We start from the raw sequence: 18,621 nt of genomic DNA, 5'->3' as shown, positions 1-18,621 counted from the left end.
ATGTATTAAGACAACATTGATATTCTTAACTTTAATGGTGGGAGGTAGCAAATGATTCGCCATGCAACACTTGTCTCGTATAATAACTTGTGTCTCGTTCAGAAACATTTCTTCTTGTAAACCGGTTGTATTTTGATGTGGCTCACTGACGTCACGGGAGCGTGATCGCCAACTTCCTCCTTCACTCAGGCTGCATTCGTATTTGCTCTGAGAGCGCCGCCGGAGCGCACACTGGGTTCAACGTCATAGAGCGACCGAGTAATTTGATTGGACAAGAGGTATTCTACGAGTGCTGATCAGATTTACAGAGCGTATTTACGAACGCACCCGTAGAAAGCGGGGAAATTAATTTGACGGTGCTTGAAAACGACCGATAGAGTCTGTATACGACATAAGTGATCTGACTGATGGTATTGTAACTATAACTAAACAGGATGGATCGATACGTGCTGGTTGTGGCTTTTCACCGAGAAGAGAATAAACACCCGAATGGTTCTGAAGGTAAGAGAACTAACTACCCAACCACTGCAATCTCTGCCAGACTGGTTTGCTGGACAGCTTTCTGGACAGGCGGTCGCGACATTACGTGACGTTAGAATTATAAGGTTCTATCTCCATTTTTGTCAAAACTTAACATAATCTGATCCATTAGGTGTTTATTAATGCATGTGTGGTGTTATTTTAAAAATGTTGACATTTTTGAGTTAGTAAGTAATTCATAAAATACAAAGGTTCCATCTCACAGAACATAATGCCTGGAATGTAAAAACTTTGACGCTCAATATCTCTAAACTACCCTAAACGGAGATAGAACCTTATAATTCTAAGCTCACATTATGTCAACACAAGTTGTGGGTGACTGGAAATAATAAAGCCTGTAAAGTGTAAAAAAACAATTATCCTTATTTTCAGCTTTGGAGGCTGCCAAACAGATATATGTGAAGCTTGGAGATATCTCATGTGGTAATTCGACAACAAGGTGTATCTCATTGCCAGGTAAGCCAATCCATTCTCTCATACATAACAGTGTAACAAGTCATACTGTGCTATATATTATGACAAGAGGAGCTGAGGGGAAAGTAGCTTTTTTTTGCAGGTTTTCACATTTGAATCACCTTTCTTTTCTGCATCTTTAGCCTGCTCTCTCAGTGGAAGTCCTGCTTCACAGAGGTGGTACTTTGCTGTTCAAGCGTGCCAAGGAACATCTCAGGTAAGAGGTGTTATGTCATGGGGTGCTGTTCTAAACTCTATGGTAGATTGACAAAAGATGCCCTCAGTCCTACTCTAACATTGTTTATGTGTGGTCACTGTGGTGACATGTCCCCATGTCATGTACCTATGCTTCTATGTTGGGCAGATTCACTCTGTTGTTAATCAGTCTACACAGTTGGTATGAGGTTCTTGTGCTCAAATGCTGTCTTTGCCAAAGATGTCTTCTGTTACTGTGCCCAAATAATTCTACTTAGGATTCATCTGTCCAAAGTACATTGTTCCAGAAGTCCTGGTTGTTTAGGTGATCTCTGGCAAACTAGTCTTGCCCTAATGGTTGTTTTTTTACAGCAAGGGTTTCCTCCTTGCACATCTCCCATGACAAAAAAAAACTTGTGCTGTCTCTTTCTGATGGAAGATGCATAGATAGATAGATCGATATATCTTTATTTATGTGTCACTCCTCAACAAACAGGTATGGTATAAAGAACAGCAACAAAAGGTGCATTAAAAAGTTGAGGACCACTCACATGGAGTTGTGAGACACAATACAATTCATAGCAATACAAATGAAAAACGTACATTCAAGTACTATTACACTTGAACTATTACACAACAAATACCATTGGCATTACAATAAAATACAATATGTAAAGGCAATGAAATATGTGAAAAAAGGAGGGGGCAGTTTATTGTGCGATGCTCATGAAGGCTACTCTTCTTTGTATGTACTTGTACTTTGACATCAACTGTGGCAAAAGCTGCCTGTAGGTCCTGTGATGACATTTTAGGATTGTTGGAGACTTCTTTAAGCATCTCTTGGGCTGAACTTGCTAGGACGGCCTGACCAGGCCATGTTGGCAGTTGTTTTAAATCGTCTCCACAAATTATTTTCTGGACAGTGGAATGGCTGATTTCTAATTGTTTGGAGATCTTTTTAAATCCCTTCCCAGACTCATGCAACCTTCTTTCTGAAGGCCTCAGATAGCTTTTTTGATCTCGCCATGGTGATACCACTCACTTGAACAATCAAGAGCAAGTCAAACTAATGTCTGAGGTTTAAATAAGAGAGGCTCCTCCTCTCTAACACCCGATGTGGTGCACTTGATTCTAATTTTAGGCATTTTAAGTAGCAAATGTGCGGGTGTCCTAACTTTTTCCTCACAAGAAAATTAGATTTCTATTAATTACATTTGACAAATAATAAGAGAGAATAATAAGAAATGTTTTCAGTTTTATTTGTTTAGTTATATTACCTCCATCTCTCAATGTTGTTAAAATTAAGATCAAACTTCCATATGCTTAAATATATTGAAAAAGACAAAGGTTTTCATCTATTTTCACATGACTCTGTTGTTGTATCTCACCCTAACGTTACCCTTTGCTTGTAGTTCTGCAGTGCAGAGTGGGAGGAGCTGGGGGTGGGTTCTCAGAGGAGCGAGAGTGAGGAGGAGAGTCCGTCTGCCCTGGAGGCCTGTCTCAGTGCGCTGGGCGACCAGGGGGGGCAGAGTGACCAGGCAGACCCCCAGGCAGACCCCCAGGCTCTGACAGAGTGAGGGACCATTACCTATTACCTTTTACTACATCCTTTCTTTTGACTCACATTTTGTCTTCTGTTGCACACTCTACTGCTCTACTCTGTAGCCTTCTTGTTTAAGTATGTGACAGCACCTGGTGAAACCGGGAACCAGTCGGCAACCGACCAACTGTGCAGACTTTTATTCTGAAATTTAAAAAAAAATGCAATGGATTCGGTGAGTACATCCCCACTACGACCTAGTTAGTGTAGAGTAATGGGGATTACTCCCCGAATACACTGCATTGCAATATTTTGGCTTGACTAGCGAGTGTGTCATTGATTTTCAACAACGTTGAATTATTTTTATTTTTTTCAGAATAAAAGTCTGAACATTGGTTGCTGACTTGTTCCCGGTTACACCAGCTGCCGTCACATATGTGTTGAACAGAGATACACATTTCTTGTAGCCTTCATTTGCATTCACTTTAAGCCGGTTCTGAACATCACATCATAATGACTGAGACATGTCTTCTTCTGTGGTGTCTGCAGACTGTATGAAGAAGCAGCGGAGGGTCTGCACCTGTTATCAGACAAGCTCCCTCCTCCAGGTACCTCCCACGTTCCATTCAGGATCTGGATCCAAGTTACCAATCAGAGTTGATGTTCATGTGTTCTCAGCTGTAATCTTTTCCATGACTCGGAAAGGTTTGTGTGAGTTGGCAGCATTTCCATGGCTTTAGATTATCTTCTCTTCACTCCCCCAGGAAAGGCTTTGTTAGACATCCTTTTTCTGGGTGTTGATGAAGAGGCTCCCAGCCTGAAGGACTTCCTCCCTGTGCTCGGCTCGTTGAAACACATGCAGGCATGGCACTCTGCCAAGATGACCATAGTGACTGAACATAGTGCCGGGTAAGGAGTGAAATGCACTACACTGAACACTGCAGGGTAGGGGGTCAATTCTATATCAATTCAGTCCGTTCAGGAACTCGGGTTGAGTGTTCGATTCAGTAATTGAAAACTTGAGCCATTTATTTTCCGTTGGGATTTTCTATTTTGTATTATTTCAATTAGAATAATTAGAGTTGAAATGGAATAGTCACTGCAGTGTACCTTCTTATTGCTGAAACCCTCCTGACGGACATGTCTGCATGATCTTCAATATACCACTAGGGGGAGCTCTAAAGCTACACAAGATTAGAGACAAGAAACTGGGGAATAAAAAAAAAAGATGTCTCTTAAAAACCAGATGCACCCTTTTCACTGTAGTGTGGTAGTAGTAGTACTTGTGTAGATTTATTCTTCTGCAACATGTAACACACTTGTCCTTTACGACTTTTTTCACCAAGGTGGCAGAAACCAGCCTCGTACTTGTCAGCAAGTATAGTCGACCCCAGTGGCATTGTGTCCTGTATAGATGAGCGGGAGCTTTGGAGAGGAGGCCTTCTTATCAGAGAGAAAAAGGTAATATTCGAAAAGGATGAGAGCGTTTTGTTTTTGTCCGCATAACACAGTTATTGTATTCATGTGACGCCGTCCATCCATCATTCTATTCCTCTGACTGTGTGCTGTTATCTTCCAGCGGGGAGCGGATGACATTTATAAATGAGAGAGGAGAGATAGAGAGGGGAGAGAGAAAGGAGACGCATTGCCAATGAATCCCGTCCTCAGAGCAATGTTCTGTGGTATATATGTATGGGAGGGTGGGTCATGTAGGGGTCAGGGCCCTGTGTGTCCTCGCCCAGAGCTGTAATTAAAGGCTGCTCTGAAGGCCTCCCTGGGTCCCCCGGGTCAGGGCCACTGCCTGGGTCACTGGTCCCACAACCCACTAGGCTCAGAGGGCCATGAGAACCAGCTGTGTCTGCCCCCCCCCCCCGACCACTCTCCTAATAACTCAGCCCTGGTCGGTTGATGTCTTTGCACTGTAGATGGAGAGAGTCGATAAGTGTGTTTTTGAATGTTACCTTTAAAGTACATCGTTACTTTGTTCTGGGTACCGCTGCGCAAGATGACACTCAATTATAGCGCCACGTCCTCTATTTATAGTTTGTCTGTTTGCAGTAGCACTTGAAAGAGTTTATCCAAGGAGACGGCGATCCCTGGGGTTTTGGAGACTGAAGTTGAAAACAGACTTTTAACGCAGGCTCATGTCTGCTCATGAATATTTTTAACCCAGTTTTCATTCAGCTGATGTTGTGTTGTGCTGCTTTTGTCTTTGGTGTCCTTGTCTTTCAGTTTGTCTCTGACTTGAAGTTTGAGGGTTTCACCCTGAGATCTCAAGGCAGAGAGCCATGGGGTGGTGTGCTACCCACGGATGCTGCCACCCAACCCAGCTCTGACCAGAAACTTCACTCAGAGGTGAGCACTTTACCATCCTCCTACAACCTCCCACCTGCCCCCTGGCTCACCAGACCACCCTGTGTGTCACCATTACTCTCCCTGGGACATTACATCACATTCATTTCTTAAAACAGCTTTTAATGTTATTACTTGTTTTAAGGGGGGATGGGGGGGGTGTTGAAAAGCAGACATTCTTTTCATTCAACCACGCTCCGTTCCAATCTTCTCAGGCTGTTTCCCAATTATAATAGTACTCGATGAAACATAAAAGTGGTTTCGTTCTGTTTGAATAGTGTTTAAGTCATCGGAAGAGAGAGAGAGAGAGTCAGCCCAGTCAGTCTACCGCTGTCTCTCAGTTTCAGGCGCCGTCATAAAAGTGAGAGTGTGGAATGTTGTTCTAATGAGTTTTCCACTAAAGATTAATCAAGGAGGCAGCAGCAGCGGTGCCCTCATCTCTGATAGTGCATATTAAACCCTTGGGCTGTTTACCCACGGCACACGCCTGTGATTTACAGCACCGTATTGATTAGTGTCATTAACTTCTTTTTTTATTATTATTATATTTTTTTAATACTGTTCCCCCCCCCCCCCCCCCCCCCCCCCTCCAGCATTATTTATGATTATTGTCATTGTTATGGAGACTGTAATTGTAGTAAAAATGTAATTGTCAGGATTTCTTTCTGTGTTTATGGTTTTGAGACTATGCATCTGTTTGCCTCTGTGTTGGTGCCATGGCTGCTACCGAGAGGAGAATGGGCGCGATGGCTGATGTGTCTGGAGCTCCTCTCGTCACCCTGTGATATTGGAGAAGGCCCACACCCTGAACACTGGCCAGCTCGTGAATGAGGCTCTTTAGTGGTGTGGCCACCAGCCGCTGTAGGGCTGTGAAACAGCCAGGCACCTCTCCACGAACCCAGGGCCTCGGTCAAACCCCTCTTCCTCCTCCTCCTCTTCCTCTGTTTCTCACAATGCCCACCAGAGCACACAAGCGTGAATGTGCTCGTGTCGTGTAATTGCTTCTCTGTATGTATAATGCGAGTTCGGTACAAGCAGATTAAAAGCACATTACTTGGGGAGTTTGCTGTGAATTAACAGTCTGATCATTTGTCACCCAAGTTTGCAGTGGTGAAGAGAAGGCAACCTTCGCATCGATGAATTTAAATCTGCTTAACGTTACCCTATGAACGTTTTCTGTCCCTTGTTTACGAAATCAGTTTTGGAGCTAATACCGGCTATAGGGAAAAATAGGGTGCTGATTGGGTGAAAAGCCATGCCAGCTACTTATTAAACTGCCCTCTGCTCCAGCCACACACATCCTGTTAATACCTGATACAGTCATTGAACAAAGCTGACATTGTTGGGAAGTGGAAGGTCACTAAACCCGCAAAATGTGCAAACATCAGTTTTACTGCTCCTACCACAGTACTCCTCTTGTAACAGAAGAAATAATATTTTATGGAGTTGTCTTTATTCACGGAAAAAACCTCTCATATAGATAAGATTCAGGTGGCAATCATCCAGCAACATTTTATTTTTTTATTACATGCTGCTATATGTGCTCTTTTTCCCCTTTTCTCTCTCTCTCTCTCTCTCTCTCTCTCTCTCTCTCTCTCTCTCTCTCTCTCTCTCTCTCTCTCTCTCTCTCTCTCTCTCTCTCTCTCTCTTTCTCTTTCGCTAGGTGTTCCATTATTACAGCCCTGTTTTAGACTTGGTCCAGCTGGTGACTGTTGCAGATCTTCCCAGCTTTCTCCACTCCAGCACAGAATTTGATCTGTATCCTTTACATCTCCTGCAGACTCCAGACTCTCCTGTTTTAGATATCAGCAGTAAATCATTAGTGGGGTACAGGGGAGGGACCTTCCAGAATCGAATAGAAACTGTGTTTCTTTTGGTACCGTATACTGTAGAAACTGTGTGTTTATACCCGCCTGTGACTCATACCTTTATAGGCTCCCGACAGCTGTTTCTAAAAGGAGCTCTACTCTAGGCTCAGGAGAGGTCCCATTATGATCTCATCCGTTTCTTTGCGTTGCTAAATTGTGATGTGATTCTGATGGGATGTTGATGTTTTTTTTCTCCAAAATTGGCGATTGTCCTTCTTTCATTAACATTGAATTGACTCATTCAGTTAATTCGATGCTACATTTACAACATATTAGACATGGAATATAGTTATACGTTTTCCAATTTAGGAGATAGTTCTCTAAAAAAAAGGTGAAGGTGTCCTCTGAGGTGAATGATAGTCATCAGGCCGAGTCATCAGAGACTGACCTATGACTTACAGGAGGACTGACTGCTCCAGGTTCAGACTGTCAGACTGTAGACGTTGTCATTTATTTACTCACATACCCTTGAGCCTCATCTGGGGGCATTGAACTTTGTTCTTGGATAATGATTTGCCATGTTGCGTCATGTCATTGTCTACGCCCCAGAGACAGAATAACCTTATCTTTAAGATAATACTTATCTTAAGAGTCTCAGCATGTGTGAAGAGTTTCTGTTTTTGAAGTTTACAGATCATCAAGACTGTTTATCTCAGTAGATGAGAAGCTACGGTATAAGCAATTACAACGTCTCCCCCCGTCCCCACTCATCAATGTTTATTCCATAACATATTACCACAGGGCATTATCCACCAAATCAGTCAAAGCTAAGCTGCTACTCGATCAGCTCAGACCACTATGTGGAAAGGTAAAACGATAACTCAGCACCACTCCAATGTATGACCCATTACAGAAAGCTTAGATAGTAGTAGTAGTAATAGTAGTACAGTAGTATGCATTTAAACTGAGGGGGACTGTGTGTTCCTCTCCAGGTAGGGGCTCTGTTCTCTCTTTCGTGCGTGGTGAGCACCATGGCTCTGCCCCCAGCCTCTCAGCTCAGCTCTCACAAATGGAAGGAGTTCCTGGCCAAGAGGCCCAAGGCCCTGCCTGGTATGTCAACTGTCGACTGCACCCCATGTGGGAAATGAGTAAACACAAGAGTCATAACGATGGCTCATTAGATAGAGCTAATTAATACCACCACCATTATGACATATCACACATTCCTTGTGAACCAGTAATACAATTGAACTTGGGCAAGTAACACTTTGACTATTAACAGGGATATGGTATCTTTGACACCACCCCAAATAAACTGCATTTTCCCCTCTTTGGTTTCCCTCAGTTCCTGACGTTGAAGTGAAAGGTGAGAGTAGCCACTATTTCCTGTTGGTCCAGGGGTCGGACTCCGGAGGTTGCAAAGCCCGGATGATACACTCAGCCAATCAGATCAATGGAGCTGCTGCCCTGGCAACGGTCCACGGGCTGCTGAAAGAAAAGTCTCTGTCGTCGTCAGGTGAGATACTTTACAGAGTGTGTGACTTTCTAGGGATGACTTCATATGATCGTGTTTGTTTGTCATTGTTTGACATTCTTCACAGAATTACACTACGAACACACCGGACGCCTGCGTACACGCATCGCGTGTGTGCGTGGCGGAACTGCTGCGGCTCTCACGCTTGCGGCTTCCACCGGCATACCGTCTGCGTGTCTTCTGTGGCTTTAACTGCGGAGCTGCTACTGCCAGCCCAATCTTTGTACATTGAGTTTTGCCTGTAACGCATGCGGGACTCTGAAAAATAATAGGCGAGAGTCCTAATCTCTATATGGTGCGTCGCGGCAGCCAGCGTGAGATACGCTGAGCTTAACGCTTGCGATGTGTTTGAGCCTTTAATGATGTCATTGTGAAAGTGTTTGGCACCAAATCCTGATATATCAGACACCATCGCCCAAACAGCTTGTGGATGTTGGAATGGTATATTTAGGCCTTTTTCTTTTTCTTTTTTTAACACGCTTTTTTTCTTTTTTCACACGCTCACACCATAATGTCTACTTGTTAGAAGGGTAGTAGGATCCAGCTGCATCAGGAGGAATGTTGTACAGCAGCTGAGGCCAGCTGGCTTTGCCACGGTCCGAGAGGCAGAGAATGACACTGAAACTGTTTGACAAACTTGATGTCAAGAGAGCGTTGTTGTGACGTCAAGAAAAACAACTGAAAGAAGAACACGCCGCCCACGGTTTTATTAGTCTTCTTCAGTTTGTTTGTGATTATTAGTATTTGGATTTCCCGCTGGTTTCATTCGTTTGAGATCGAAATCTTAAAATGACAGCGAGATTGGATGGAAAATATGAAGCTTTAATTGAAAGATCTCTGTATCAGATCTGTATCTGTGTGTTCCTTACGGTATGAATAGCGGTTTACCACTGGGCACCGTCACAATCAGCATGAATGGGCCATTGTCAGATGAATTGCAGCATTATTATGAGAGTTAAGAGTTGCAGTAGTTAAGAGGGCTGGCTCAGAGGTCTCCTTTGTTGCGGTAATTTATTGTTCCTTGGGTCTTTTTCAGAAGGTAAAGGAACATCAAAAATGTGTCCAAGGCTTTTATCCAGTTCCCCCGTTCTTAAACATGCAACCTTGTTTTAATTAAGTGTTTAGTAGAATGACTCATTGGCATTATGGGGAATTATGTATAGAAGTGGTCGTTTTTTACCACTTTTCTCACTTAGAAAATTGGGAAATGCCCAGACTGTATTTCTAGCTCTGACACCACTAATTCAGACCCTCACCTTTATTCTAAGAATACTTTAATGACAAAGGCCCTGTAGAAAAGGCAGTCCTTGGGTATGAAAAAGGCAGGAAGGCAGGCACAGTACCGTAACCTCTCTCTCTCTCCTGCTGGTTTCGCCTGTGGGCTGGGGACAGACAGACAGACTTCATTGTGGGTCGGTAGCCATATTAGAAAGCATGCAGTGCCCTTCAAGGCCTCTTCATTCAGAGGCAGGACATTTTGTTCCATTTTGCAATTCCCTGACAAAAGTTTAGAGTTTCTTGTACAACCGTAATGTTGCATTTCATCTGAAAGAGAATAACATCGAGATCACTTCATGAAAAGCTCTCCTGTTCCCACTCCATAGGCTTTATATGACCCCTAGAGAACCTTCGTAAAAACATTAGGGCTGAAAGTAGCTCTTGACCCTGTTCTCTCTCTACGCCCACGTATTCAACCCCTGATCTTCAGCGGCCGTAAAGGGAAGAGAGCTTATAGAGGGGAACGTTAAAATGGCTAATTAGAAACTGTTGCATTATTTGGAGATTGTGTATTATATGTGTAATCAGCCATGGAAAAATGGAGAAGGAAAAAGTTAATTTAAGTCGAGCCTCAAAGTCATGGCCGCTCTAGCCAAGTAGTGACGCCGTGTTTCCCTGGAACTTCAGATACAGTCTGGTAACTTTTGCCGCTTGATATTAACTTGACTCATGTTATAATGTATGAGAACCGTAAAGTCAACTGATATCTGATTATTCAGCAACAGAGGTTGCCAGAGGATCAGAGTTAAGTATACAGTACACCCCATATAATATCAGTTTCTCATCAGAACCTGACCCAGAGGGCTGGAGAACAGTGCACTTCTATTAAACTCCCCACCCCCCCACAGGGTCCAGCACTGCCGACTGGCTGCGCTCCCTGCCCTGTCTCCGTGGAGACCAGCTCCTGCAGCGGGAGAGGAAGCTGATGAAGGTGCAGACCCTGGTCCTCAAGGAATGTCTCAGTAAGTGTGACATGTCTGACCCGCGGAATGGGCTGCCATTGTCTGGGTAACAGTGAGCTAGATGAAACTTCACATTTTGAACCCTGACTATTTCCATTTTACTGTAGCAATTGTGGATTCCCTGTAAGGAACTTCTTCACAGGTCAAACAACCACCATTATGGGGAGTGATTCAACGAATTGTTACTATACCTAAATGCCTCCTTTTCTTCTGCCAATGGGATATAGGATACTATTCCCCTCCATAGAACCATTTAGATAACATTTTAAAGAGGAGGTGATGAGGTTTAGATAAGATTAGATTAGATTGAACTTTATTGTCAATGCAGAGAACCAGACAACACCAGACAACAAAATGCAGTTTAGCATCGAACCAGAAGTGCAAATAGTGATATAAAACATGATATAAAAACGTGACAGTGATAGTGATAGGTACAGTATGGCAAGTAAGGTAGTTAGAGGTATAATATATAACAGTATATTATGCAGTTATGAGCTAGGTACAGTTAAGGTAATAATAATAATAATAACTTTAATTTATATAGCGCCTTTCAAAAACCGGACGCTTTACAAGGGGATGAAACGGACAGACAAAACAGAAAACAAACAAAGCAAAAACTGAAACAATGACTAGGGGCCAAAGGCCTTGGAGAACAGATGTGTTTTGAGGGCTAGGTAGCTATAGGTAGCTATGTACAGTACAGTTTAACCTCCAGTGTTGTTCCACTCTGGACAGAGAGGAGAGTTGAGGCCCAGAAGCCCGGCTGTGTGCCGGTCAACGACCTGAAGGTCCTGCTCAACCTGGCCAGAGAGCAGTACCTGAGGATGCACGACTCCACCCTGCCCAGAGCTGCCCCGTGTGTCCCGGACCAGAAGGAGAACCACACCACCACCAAGGCCTCAGGTAGGCTTCAGAGCGAGCCAGGAGCCTGCTCTCTGTTGGTCTCATCAGAATACAAACGCATATCTGACTGAGGAGGTCCTCTCGGCTGGCCTGGTTCTGTCTTCTTGCTTGAAGTCTCAGGATTACTTCCACCTCAATCCCACTTCTGCCAGTTTTATCCAATACTTCTCCAATACAGTAGACACCAGTGGTATGTGCAAACTCATCACAACACGTGGTCCACTACACAATGGTGGCGATTATGCAGCAAATGTTGTTGGAGGAGGAGGAAGATAATGGCTTGTTGCCGCGTTCTGCTTTTGGAGGAAGAAAAGAAAAGAAAGAAAAGCATGGGAAATGGTGCTGTTTCCTAGTGGTATCACAGAGAGAGCATTTGATTTGTGACTTGTGGAGAAATACAGTCACGTTGTTTCGCACATGTAACTCGTGTGTCTTTCCTTATTTCATTGTAGAGTTGAGACAACGGTCCCAAGCTGCAGAGTGGCCAGAGAGGAGTGTGTTGCAGAACTTTGAGAACATACAGAGGAGTCGTCAGAAGCTGAGGTAAACCTTACCTCCCACTGCTGGAGTCATCCTACCTCTCTTTGGAGGCGTCTCTTGTTTCTTAGGGTTAAACATGTTTTAAGTTCTTGTACTGATTGGAAACACGCCAGATGTAGCAAAAGAAGCCCAAAATAGTCTGGCAACGCAGGTGGTCTCCATGGAGACATGTATATGGTGGAGTCCATGGAGACATGTATATGGTGGAGTCCATGGTGACATGTATATGGTGGGCAAGCAGAACTCGCTTTGCGCTGAAATGTTTTCCCTTTGTCCTCCTTGAAAGTGTGAAATGGTAGACTGGTGGCTATTCACATTCAGTCATGACTCATGAGTGGAAGGCAATGGCAAGGCAAGGCAAATTTATTTGTATAGCACATTTCATACAACAGAGGCAATTCAAAGTGCTGTACATACACCATTAAAAAGATACATCAAGAGGAGAAACAGAAACAGATTTAAAAAATAAAAGTAAAATGATAGAATAGATCAAGATATATATTTATATATATATATATAGATATAGATATATATAGATATAGATATAGATAGATAGATAGATACTGTAGATAAACATTTAATAAGATAATAATAGATAATGTATAATAATGGATGGAAGTCCAATGTCCATGCTATTCACATGGAAAATATACAATGGTGAGAGGTTTATGCTTTAGTCTCTCCTCTATTCCTTGTGTCCTTAATTGTTGGAGTCCTTACACATTCTTCTTCACCATTGACAGTTTTGTTCAAAAACACAAAACTAATCTATAAACTGTCTAGACCAGAGAGAGAGAGAGAGAGAGGTTTCCTAAACGTCTCATCTCTTCTGCTGTGTTCTCCCCACGCCTGTCTCAGGATTGGTCTCATGTCGGGGACGAGCTCCTCTGACTGTCTGCTGGGCCCCAAGGACGGCCAGAGGGTAACCCCTTCACTGCTGGACGCCAAAGAGCTCCTGAGGCACTTCACGCCTGAGGGCTTGCCCAGCGGGGAGCTGCAGCCCCTACACATCCAAAGAGGGTAGCGTATTACTAAACAGGGCCTTCTGCATCTGTGTGCTGCTTTCAACACAGTGGGACAGTATTTCAATAGTGTGTTAAGTCAAATATGCATGCTGTTTTACCTACCGGTAATCCTGTATTCAATAGACACGTGATTTAACTTTGTATTGATATTTGTTGTTCCTTATGTCTACAAACACTGTCTCTGTTGTCTGAATTCTAAGCATGATCTCAGTAGTGCCCATGCATCTTAATAGAGTACACCATTGCCCGGAAGCAGGTAGTTAGTGCTAAGGGTAATTAATTTCACTTATGAAGTGGACAATGTGCCTGGCCAAAAGCATATGAAATTACATGTTTTGAGTTGGTAATGAGGTCATAAAAAGTTGTTCAGGCTCTTGAGGGTGACTCTGGGAAGCCTTTTATGTCACTGTCTGAAAAGATCCAAATGTGTTGCTGTCAACACTGGGCGCTTTCATATGTTGAATAGTCTGTGTAGTCTGTTTACTGCTCTATGCCCCAGAGAATGGACTCCATTCAGCTTAGGAAACGATTTAGTTAGGATGTTTCAAATGCTCAGACATGTTGCTATTTAGATTTTATGTGTTTGTTGATTTATGTGAGAAACAAAAGATGATTATGTGGGCATTTTCATTTGATTCATAAGCTTTTAAGAGCTATAACAGACATGGATTGCGCAAGGCAGAGAATGTTAATTTTCTTAATCAAAATAATTAAATTGATGCCGCCACCCGCCAGTTGATGAGCTGTGAGCTGATGAGTGCAGGGAGAAGGGTGTTTAAAACATGTAAACAACATTTTTAACATCTGTGGCACCGTTGAAGTTGAAAACGTATGCACCAAGGTAATAGTGTTTGATGTTTGTCGTGTGGCTCCAGGGGGAACGCCTTCCAGTTGTCTCCAGACCTGACCCCTAGGAAGGTGACCCAGCTCCCCTTCAACAAGGCTGCCAGCTCCCACTACCACGGCATAGAGTAGGTTCCAGGGTCCAGAGACAAGTCTGTTCTGTCTTATACAATTTCAGAAAAATGATGTGTTAACATTTGATTGTTATGTTTGTTTGTTTGTTTTTTGGTTAGTTTTTTTCATTTACGTTCGAAGAACTGCCCTGTCTCTTAAGGCCTTATCTAGTAACGCAGGCCCCTCTGTGTTTTGCTCTGCTAAGAAGCCATTTTATCCCTGGTTAGGTTCTGTCTGGATGAGCAGAACGCCTTGGATCGGGACCGAGGCTTTGTCAAGCTCCAGTCTCGTCTCATCCGCTATGAGACCCAGACCACCTGCTCCAAGGAGCCCTGTCCTCTCCCGTTTGCCCTGAGCCCTGCGCCCTCCCCCGCCATGCTGTCTGAACCAGGCAGTGTCCCAGATGGAGAGGCTCTCCAGAACACAGATGGGCCCAGGCTCAAGCGCCGCTCCTGGGAAACCGACGCCGTCTACCCACCACACAAGAGGTTAGGGCCAGCTACATTCCTCTGACGTCACAGCCTTAAACATTTCACCTTGTGATGTTTGTCCTCAGTTTGTTTGTTTGTCATATCTTGTACCTAGGGGCCTTACATGTGGTTTGAATCAACTGCAGTGTGCTATGCTAGCGATACAGCTTATCAAAGACCTTTCGTTTGTAATTGCTGTGCTTTGGAGTTCCTGAGCCTTTGATAGAGGCCCATTTGACACAGCGACCGCATGGCAGGTCATCAGTGTTTTATGTTGGTTTTGTTGTGTAGCCCAGGGGGTGGGGGGGGGGGGGGGGGTTCATCAATGTCGCTAAAGGAAAATCCAGGCTTATTTTGTTTAAGTTTCGCGAGACTTATGGAATACTGTTGATGGAATACCCCCAATGTTCCTGTTTCTATTTTGGTCATTCAGTCGTGTTTCTTTTCTTTCCTTTTCTTTTTTTCATCTCCATTTGAACAAGGAGTTCTTGGTGAAGTGTAAGTGGAGTCATTTAGCGTTATTCATGTCAGCCTTACTCCTCATCAGCAACAATGTTTACACTGTGGGGGTTCACTAAGAGGCTCAACTGAAATAGACTGTGTTATTGTTGAGTTGTGTCTGTGATGATAGGAAAAACTGCTGCTCCAGCGCTGAGGTATTCACTCTGTCTGAAGACTAATGCAGACGGTTCACCTTGAAAACCGCCCAGCGTTTCAGCCACACCAGGGAGTGAGGGAGTGAGGGAGGCGAGGAGGGGGGGGGAGGGGAGAGAGATAAGATGTGTTCACATTTATTCTGTTTTATTGAATAGGTGAATAGTTCAGTTTGGTTCTGTACAGCACACTCTCATCGCTGACTCCTTATTGCATATGGATACATCCAAGTGGTCATCATATTTGCCTCTTTTGCAGGAGAATTGTATTTTCACATGTACTGTATGTACTTCCCATGTTGTTTTGTATGACCACCATCAATTACAGTGGAATCAATTATCTGCTCGGGGAGGTTTTATGGTCAGATGATATGACCAGCAAATACTGTACATACATCCATTGCTTTTTACAGTTGGTGTATCCACTGTGAATATCAAACGGTAGTGAAGTATGATGCAATGCTAAGTCCATGCCAGCAAGAGCATCGAGCTTCTCTGTGTAACTGTATTGGTGATGAACACCATTTAAGCAATCCTTAACATAAACTAAAGTGTAATTACATAGAGAAGTGTTTTATCAGTTATCAACTGTATTGATTATCGGTGGCAGGCTTGTGAGGAGCGGTTTCGCTGTGGCCTGGGAGAGTTAGGGAGGTCATTCGGGTCGCTAATGGTCCTGTCTGTGTGTCTCTGCAGGCTGGCTAAGTCAGAGAGCAGTGAGTCCTTGGGGTCTCAGTGCAGCGGCAGCAGCGGCACCCATCCAGCTGTGAGGGCGCTCAGACAGCAGCCGTCCAGGTCTCAGTCCACCTCCTCAGCCCTGAGACAGACCCCCGCTGGCCCCCCGGACCCCCGCCACACTCACAAGCCCCCCCAGAGACAGACAGAGGACGCGGCCAGCAAGGAGTCCCGCTCCCAGAAACATCATCGGGTAAGAGGAGGGGGGGGGTGGGGGGTCATACAGCAGTGCACATATCTCATAGCGTTTCACTTCGCTGCAACCATGCTCAAGCCTTCAAGGACGTTACAATGCCATAAAAGGTCTCCAACAAGACCTGTGTATTATTTTATCCTCTCCCAATGTTACAATCCAGGAGCTGCATTTCGAGGAAAAAAAAGACCTTGAGCTGTTCTGATTACTATGCAAACAAGCTTATCACCGAAATAAAGAACATTGTGAACCCACTGACAGTGATGCAGCTTTATATTAGAACAAAGTGATTCCCGTTGAGACAGTGACACAAATTCATTGTGAGTCTTGTGTTTCTGTTCCAGATGCTGAAGGAGGTTGTGGCCAAGACGCTGAAGCACCATGGGATTACCAGCCAACATGAATGCTTTGACGGCTGCAGTCAAAGGCTGTTTGAAATCTCAAAATTCTATCTGAAGGTTTGTCTCGCCCTCTCCTTTTTGACTTGAACATTTAGCAGTGTGAATTGAAGTGGAAAGAAGTTGGGAGATCAACAGACTATAAACGAAGTCCCTTGGCTTGGCTGCTCTTTGAAAAAGCTCTGCCTTTTCAACAATGGAGAGCAAAGTGTCTCTTACCATCAGTTTAAATTAACCTCCAATTGGCGATTGTACCACATTCGTGTGTCCCTTGCCCCCATAAGACATCTTTGCATAGAAAGCAAGCACCCCTTTCAACATTTTAAAGGACAAGTGTAATATGTTAGTTTTTGTAGGCCTATGTACCTACCTAATGCACTTGACTGCTATAACTCGAGCTCAACTTATTTAGAAGACAAGCACATTTGACCTTCTCAACCATGTAATGAATTCACTCTGAGACTGGATGTGACACCAACCGTCGTAGACAGAGCATGTCAGGTTGAAGTCACATGTGTTTTCTTTCTCCGACAGGATTTGAAAACCTCCCGGGGTCTCCACGAGGAAATGAAAAAAGCTGCAAGCAGTAATGTGAAACAGGTAATCTGCCGAGAGAGTTTTATCAAATATTTACCCATAACAAAACATACTGCACAGTAAAAAGTAAACCTGAGGTACAATTTGGGTAAACTGTCTATGAACAGTTGGTAATCGTATGTATTGCACTCACTAGGAAATTATTTTGATTTAATTTAATTTAAATTATTATTATTTTTGCAGGTTATTAATTGGGTTGTGGAAAGGGCTTCTAAAAAGTGAAAAGAGAAGTCAAGTCGAAAAAGCACTGGTGGTTTTGAACAAGTCAAAGCAACCCAACGACATCGACTGGAACAGTGTCACCACGGAAACCCCAGAGAAATCTGTCCGGATGTGAAAGTGTGATTTGCATGTCTTTAAACCCCAACCTTTTGTTTTAGTATCTTACAGAACACCAGTCTGTGTACCGAAACAGCTTTTGTAATGAAGTGAATTAGACGAAACTGATTTTAATGGATTCTCTGTTTTATTCTGTTTTCTTTTAACAAGGTCATTGAAACTGAAGAAATGTCATTTGGGATTTGTGTCTTTTAGATTTACTTTCTTTGTAGCATTTCTTTTTAAACTGTATGTCTAATAACATTGAATCGTTTTGATATTTTAAATAGTTGTATTTATTTTTGCTGCTGTCATGGTGTCATTCATTTAACTTGTAACACAATAAAGTGTTTTCTAATCTTCTCTGCAGTACATCTCTCTTTGTAAGAACATTGATATTTGATTATAACATTTTGAGAATTTCCTTGACACAGGTAGATACTGCAACGTCATTCAATCTTTGTTCAGGCTAAGGTCTGAAGCTCTTATCCTGTAGGCAGATCTGTCTTCCTTTTCATTGCAAAATTGCTTATTCTCCAGGTAAGCCTGCCTTTGTATATTCTTTTGATAATATAACTCAATTACATTGGAACTGTTCAACCATGAAATAAGTAACAGAGGCTCTGCAGACATTCAATAATAATAAAAAATAAAATAATTCCTGTGACTGCATGCAAGATGAAGATGCCTTGAAACCGTGGGATGACGTCACTTCTTTGCGTCAATCCCAAAACAATGACACTGCAATCTGCATGATTGATAGTGTCCACATGCTTGTGTTCCCCTGACGTAAGTCTTGGTTGCTCCTCTGTTATTAACAGACAGACAAGACAACAAAAAAACACCTAGACAACAGAGACGACTGACTGGTGGTGTGTGTTTGTGGAATGACACCCCCACCCACCAGCCCATCTCTTTCATCACCAGGTTCCCATCCCAGGGGGGGGGGGGGGGGGGGGGGGGGCGAGAGGGGGTACGGACTTGGCAGCACCAGCCAGCACATTCCTGTCCCACACAGGAGTATTGTTCTCTCCCGTGGACATAAAAGAGATGATGGGACCTAGGGGTCATGCCACTCGTTAGCAACCTTGGAACCTCCTGAAGCTTACCATGCAATCTGAGTGTGCTTCGTGTTGGATCTGCCCACTTACAGGTTTTCATCTCTATTCC

The 18,621-nt window shown here is 43.5% G+C and overlaps 1 protein-coding gene across 1 annotated transcript; it reads left to right on the top strand.

Moving 5' to 3' along the window:
* Positions 1-434: 434 nt before the first annotated feature.
* mtbp (MDM2 binding protein) lies at positions 435-17,685 on the top strand (the record flags this gene model as incomplete). The annotated part of the gene is made up of 21 exons (XM_080541042.1): positions 435-501; positions 1,137-1,210; positions 2,601-2,761; positions 3,278-3,336; positions 3,493-3,637; positions 4,075-4,189; positions 4,961-5,083; positions 6,744-6,838; positions 7,690-7,756; positions 7,881-7,998; positions 8,234-8,404; positions 10,549-10,662; positions 11,398-11,565; positions 12,018-12,108; positions 12,964-13,125; positions 14,006-14,101; positions 14,315-14,575; positions 15,907-16,138; positions 16,483-16,596; positions 17,071-17,136; positions 17,317-17,685. 21 exons carry the CDS (start codon positions 435-437, stop codon positions 17,353-17,355), a joined length of 2,538 nt encoding a protein of 845 aa, XP_080397168.1. The 3' UTR covers positions 17,356-17,685.
* Between the last annotated feature and the right edge of the window lie 936 nt (positions 17,686-18,621).

This window comes from Nansenia antarctica (genome assembly GCF_963989245.1).
Source record: "Nansenia antarctica genome assembly, chromosome: 10".
Classification (NCBI taxonomy): Eukaryota; Metazoa; Chordata; class Actinopteri; order Argentiniformes; family Microstomatidae; genus Nansenia; species Nansenia antarctica.
This window is presented reverse-complemented; position numbering and strand designations above follow the sequence as displayed.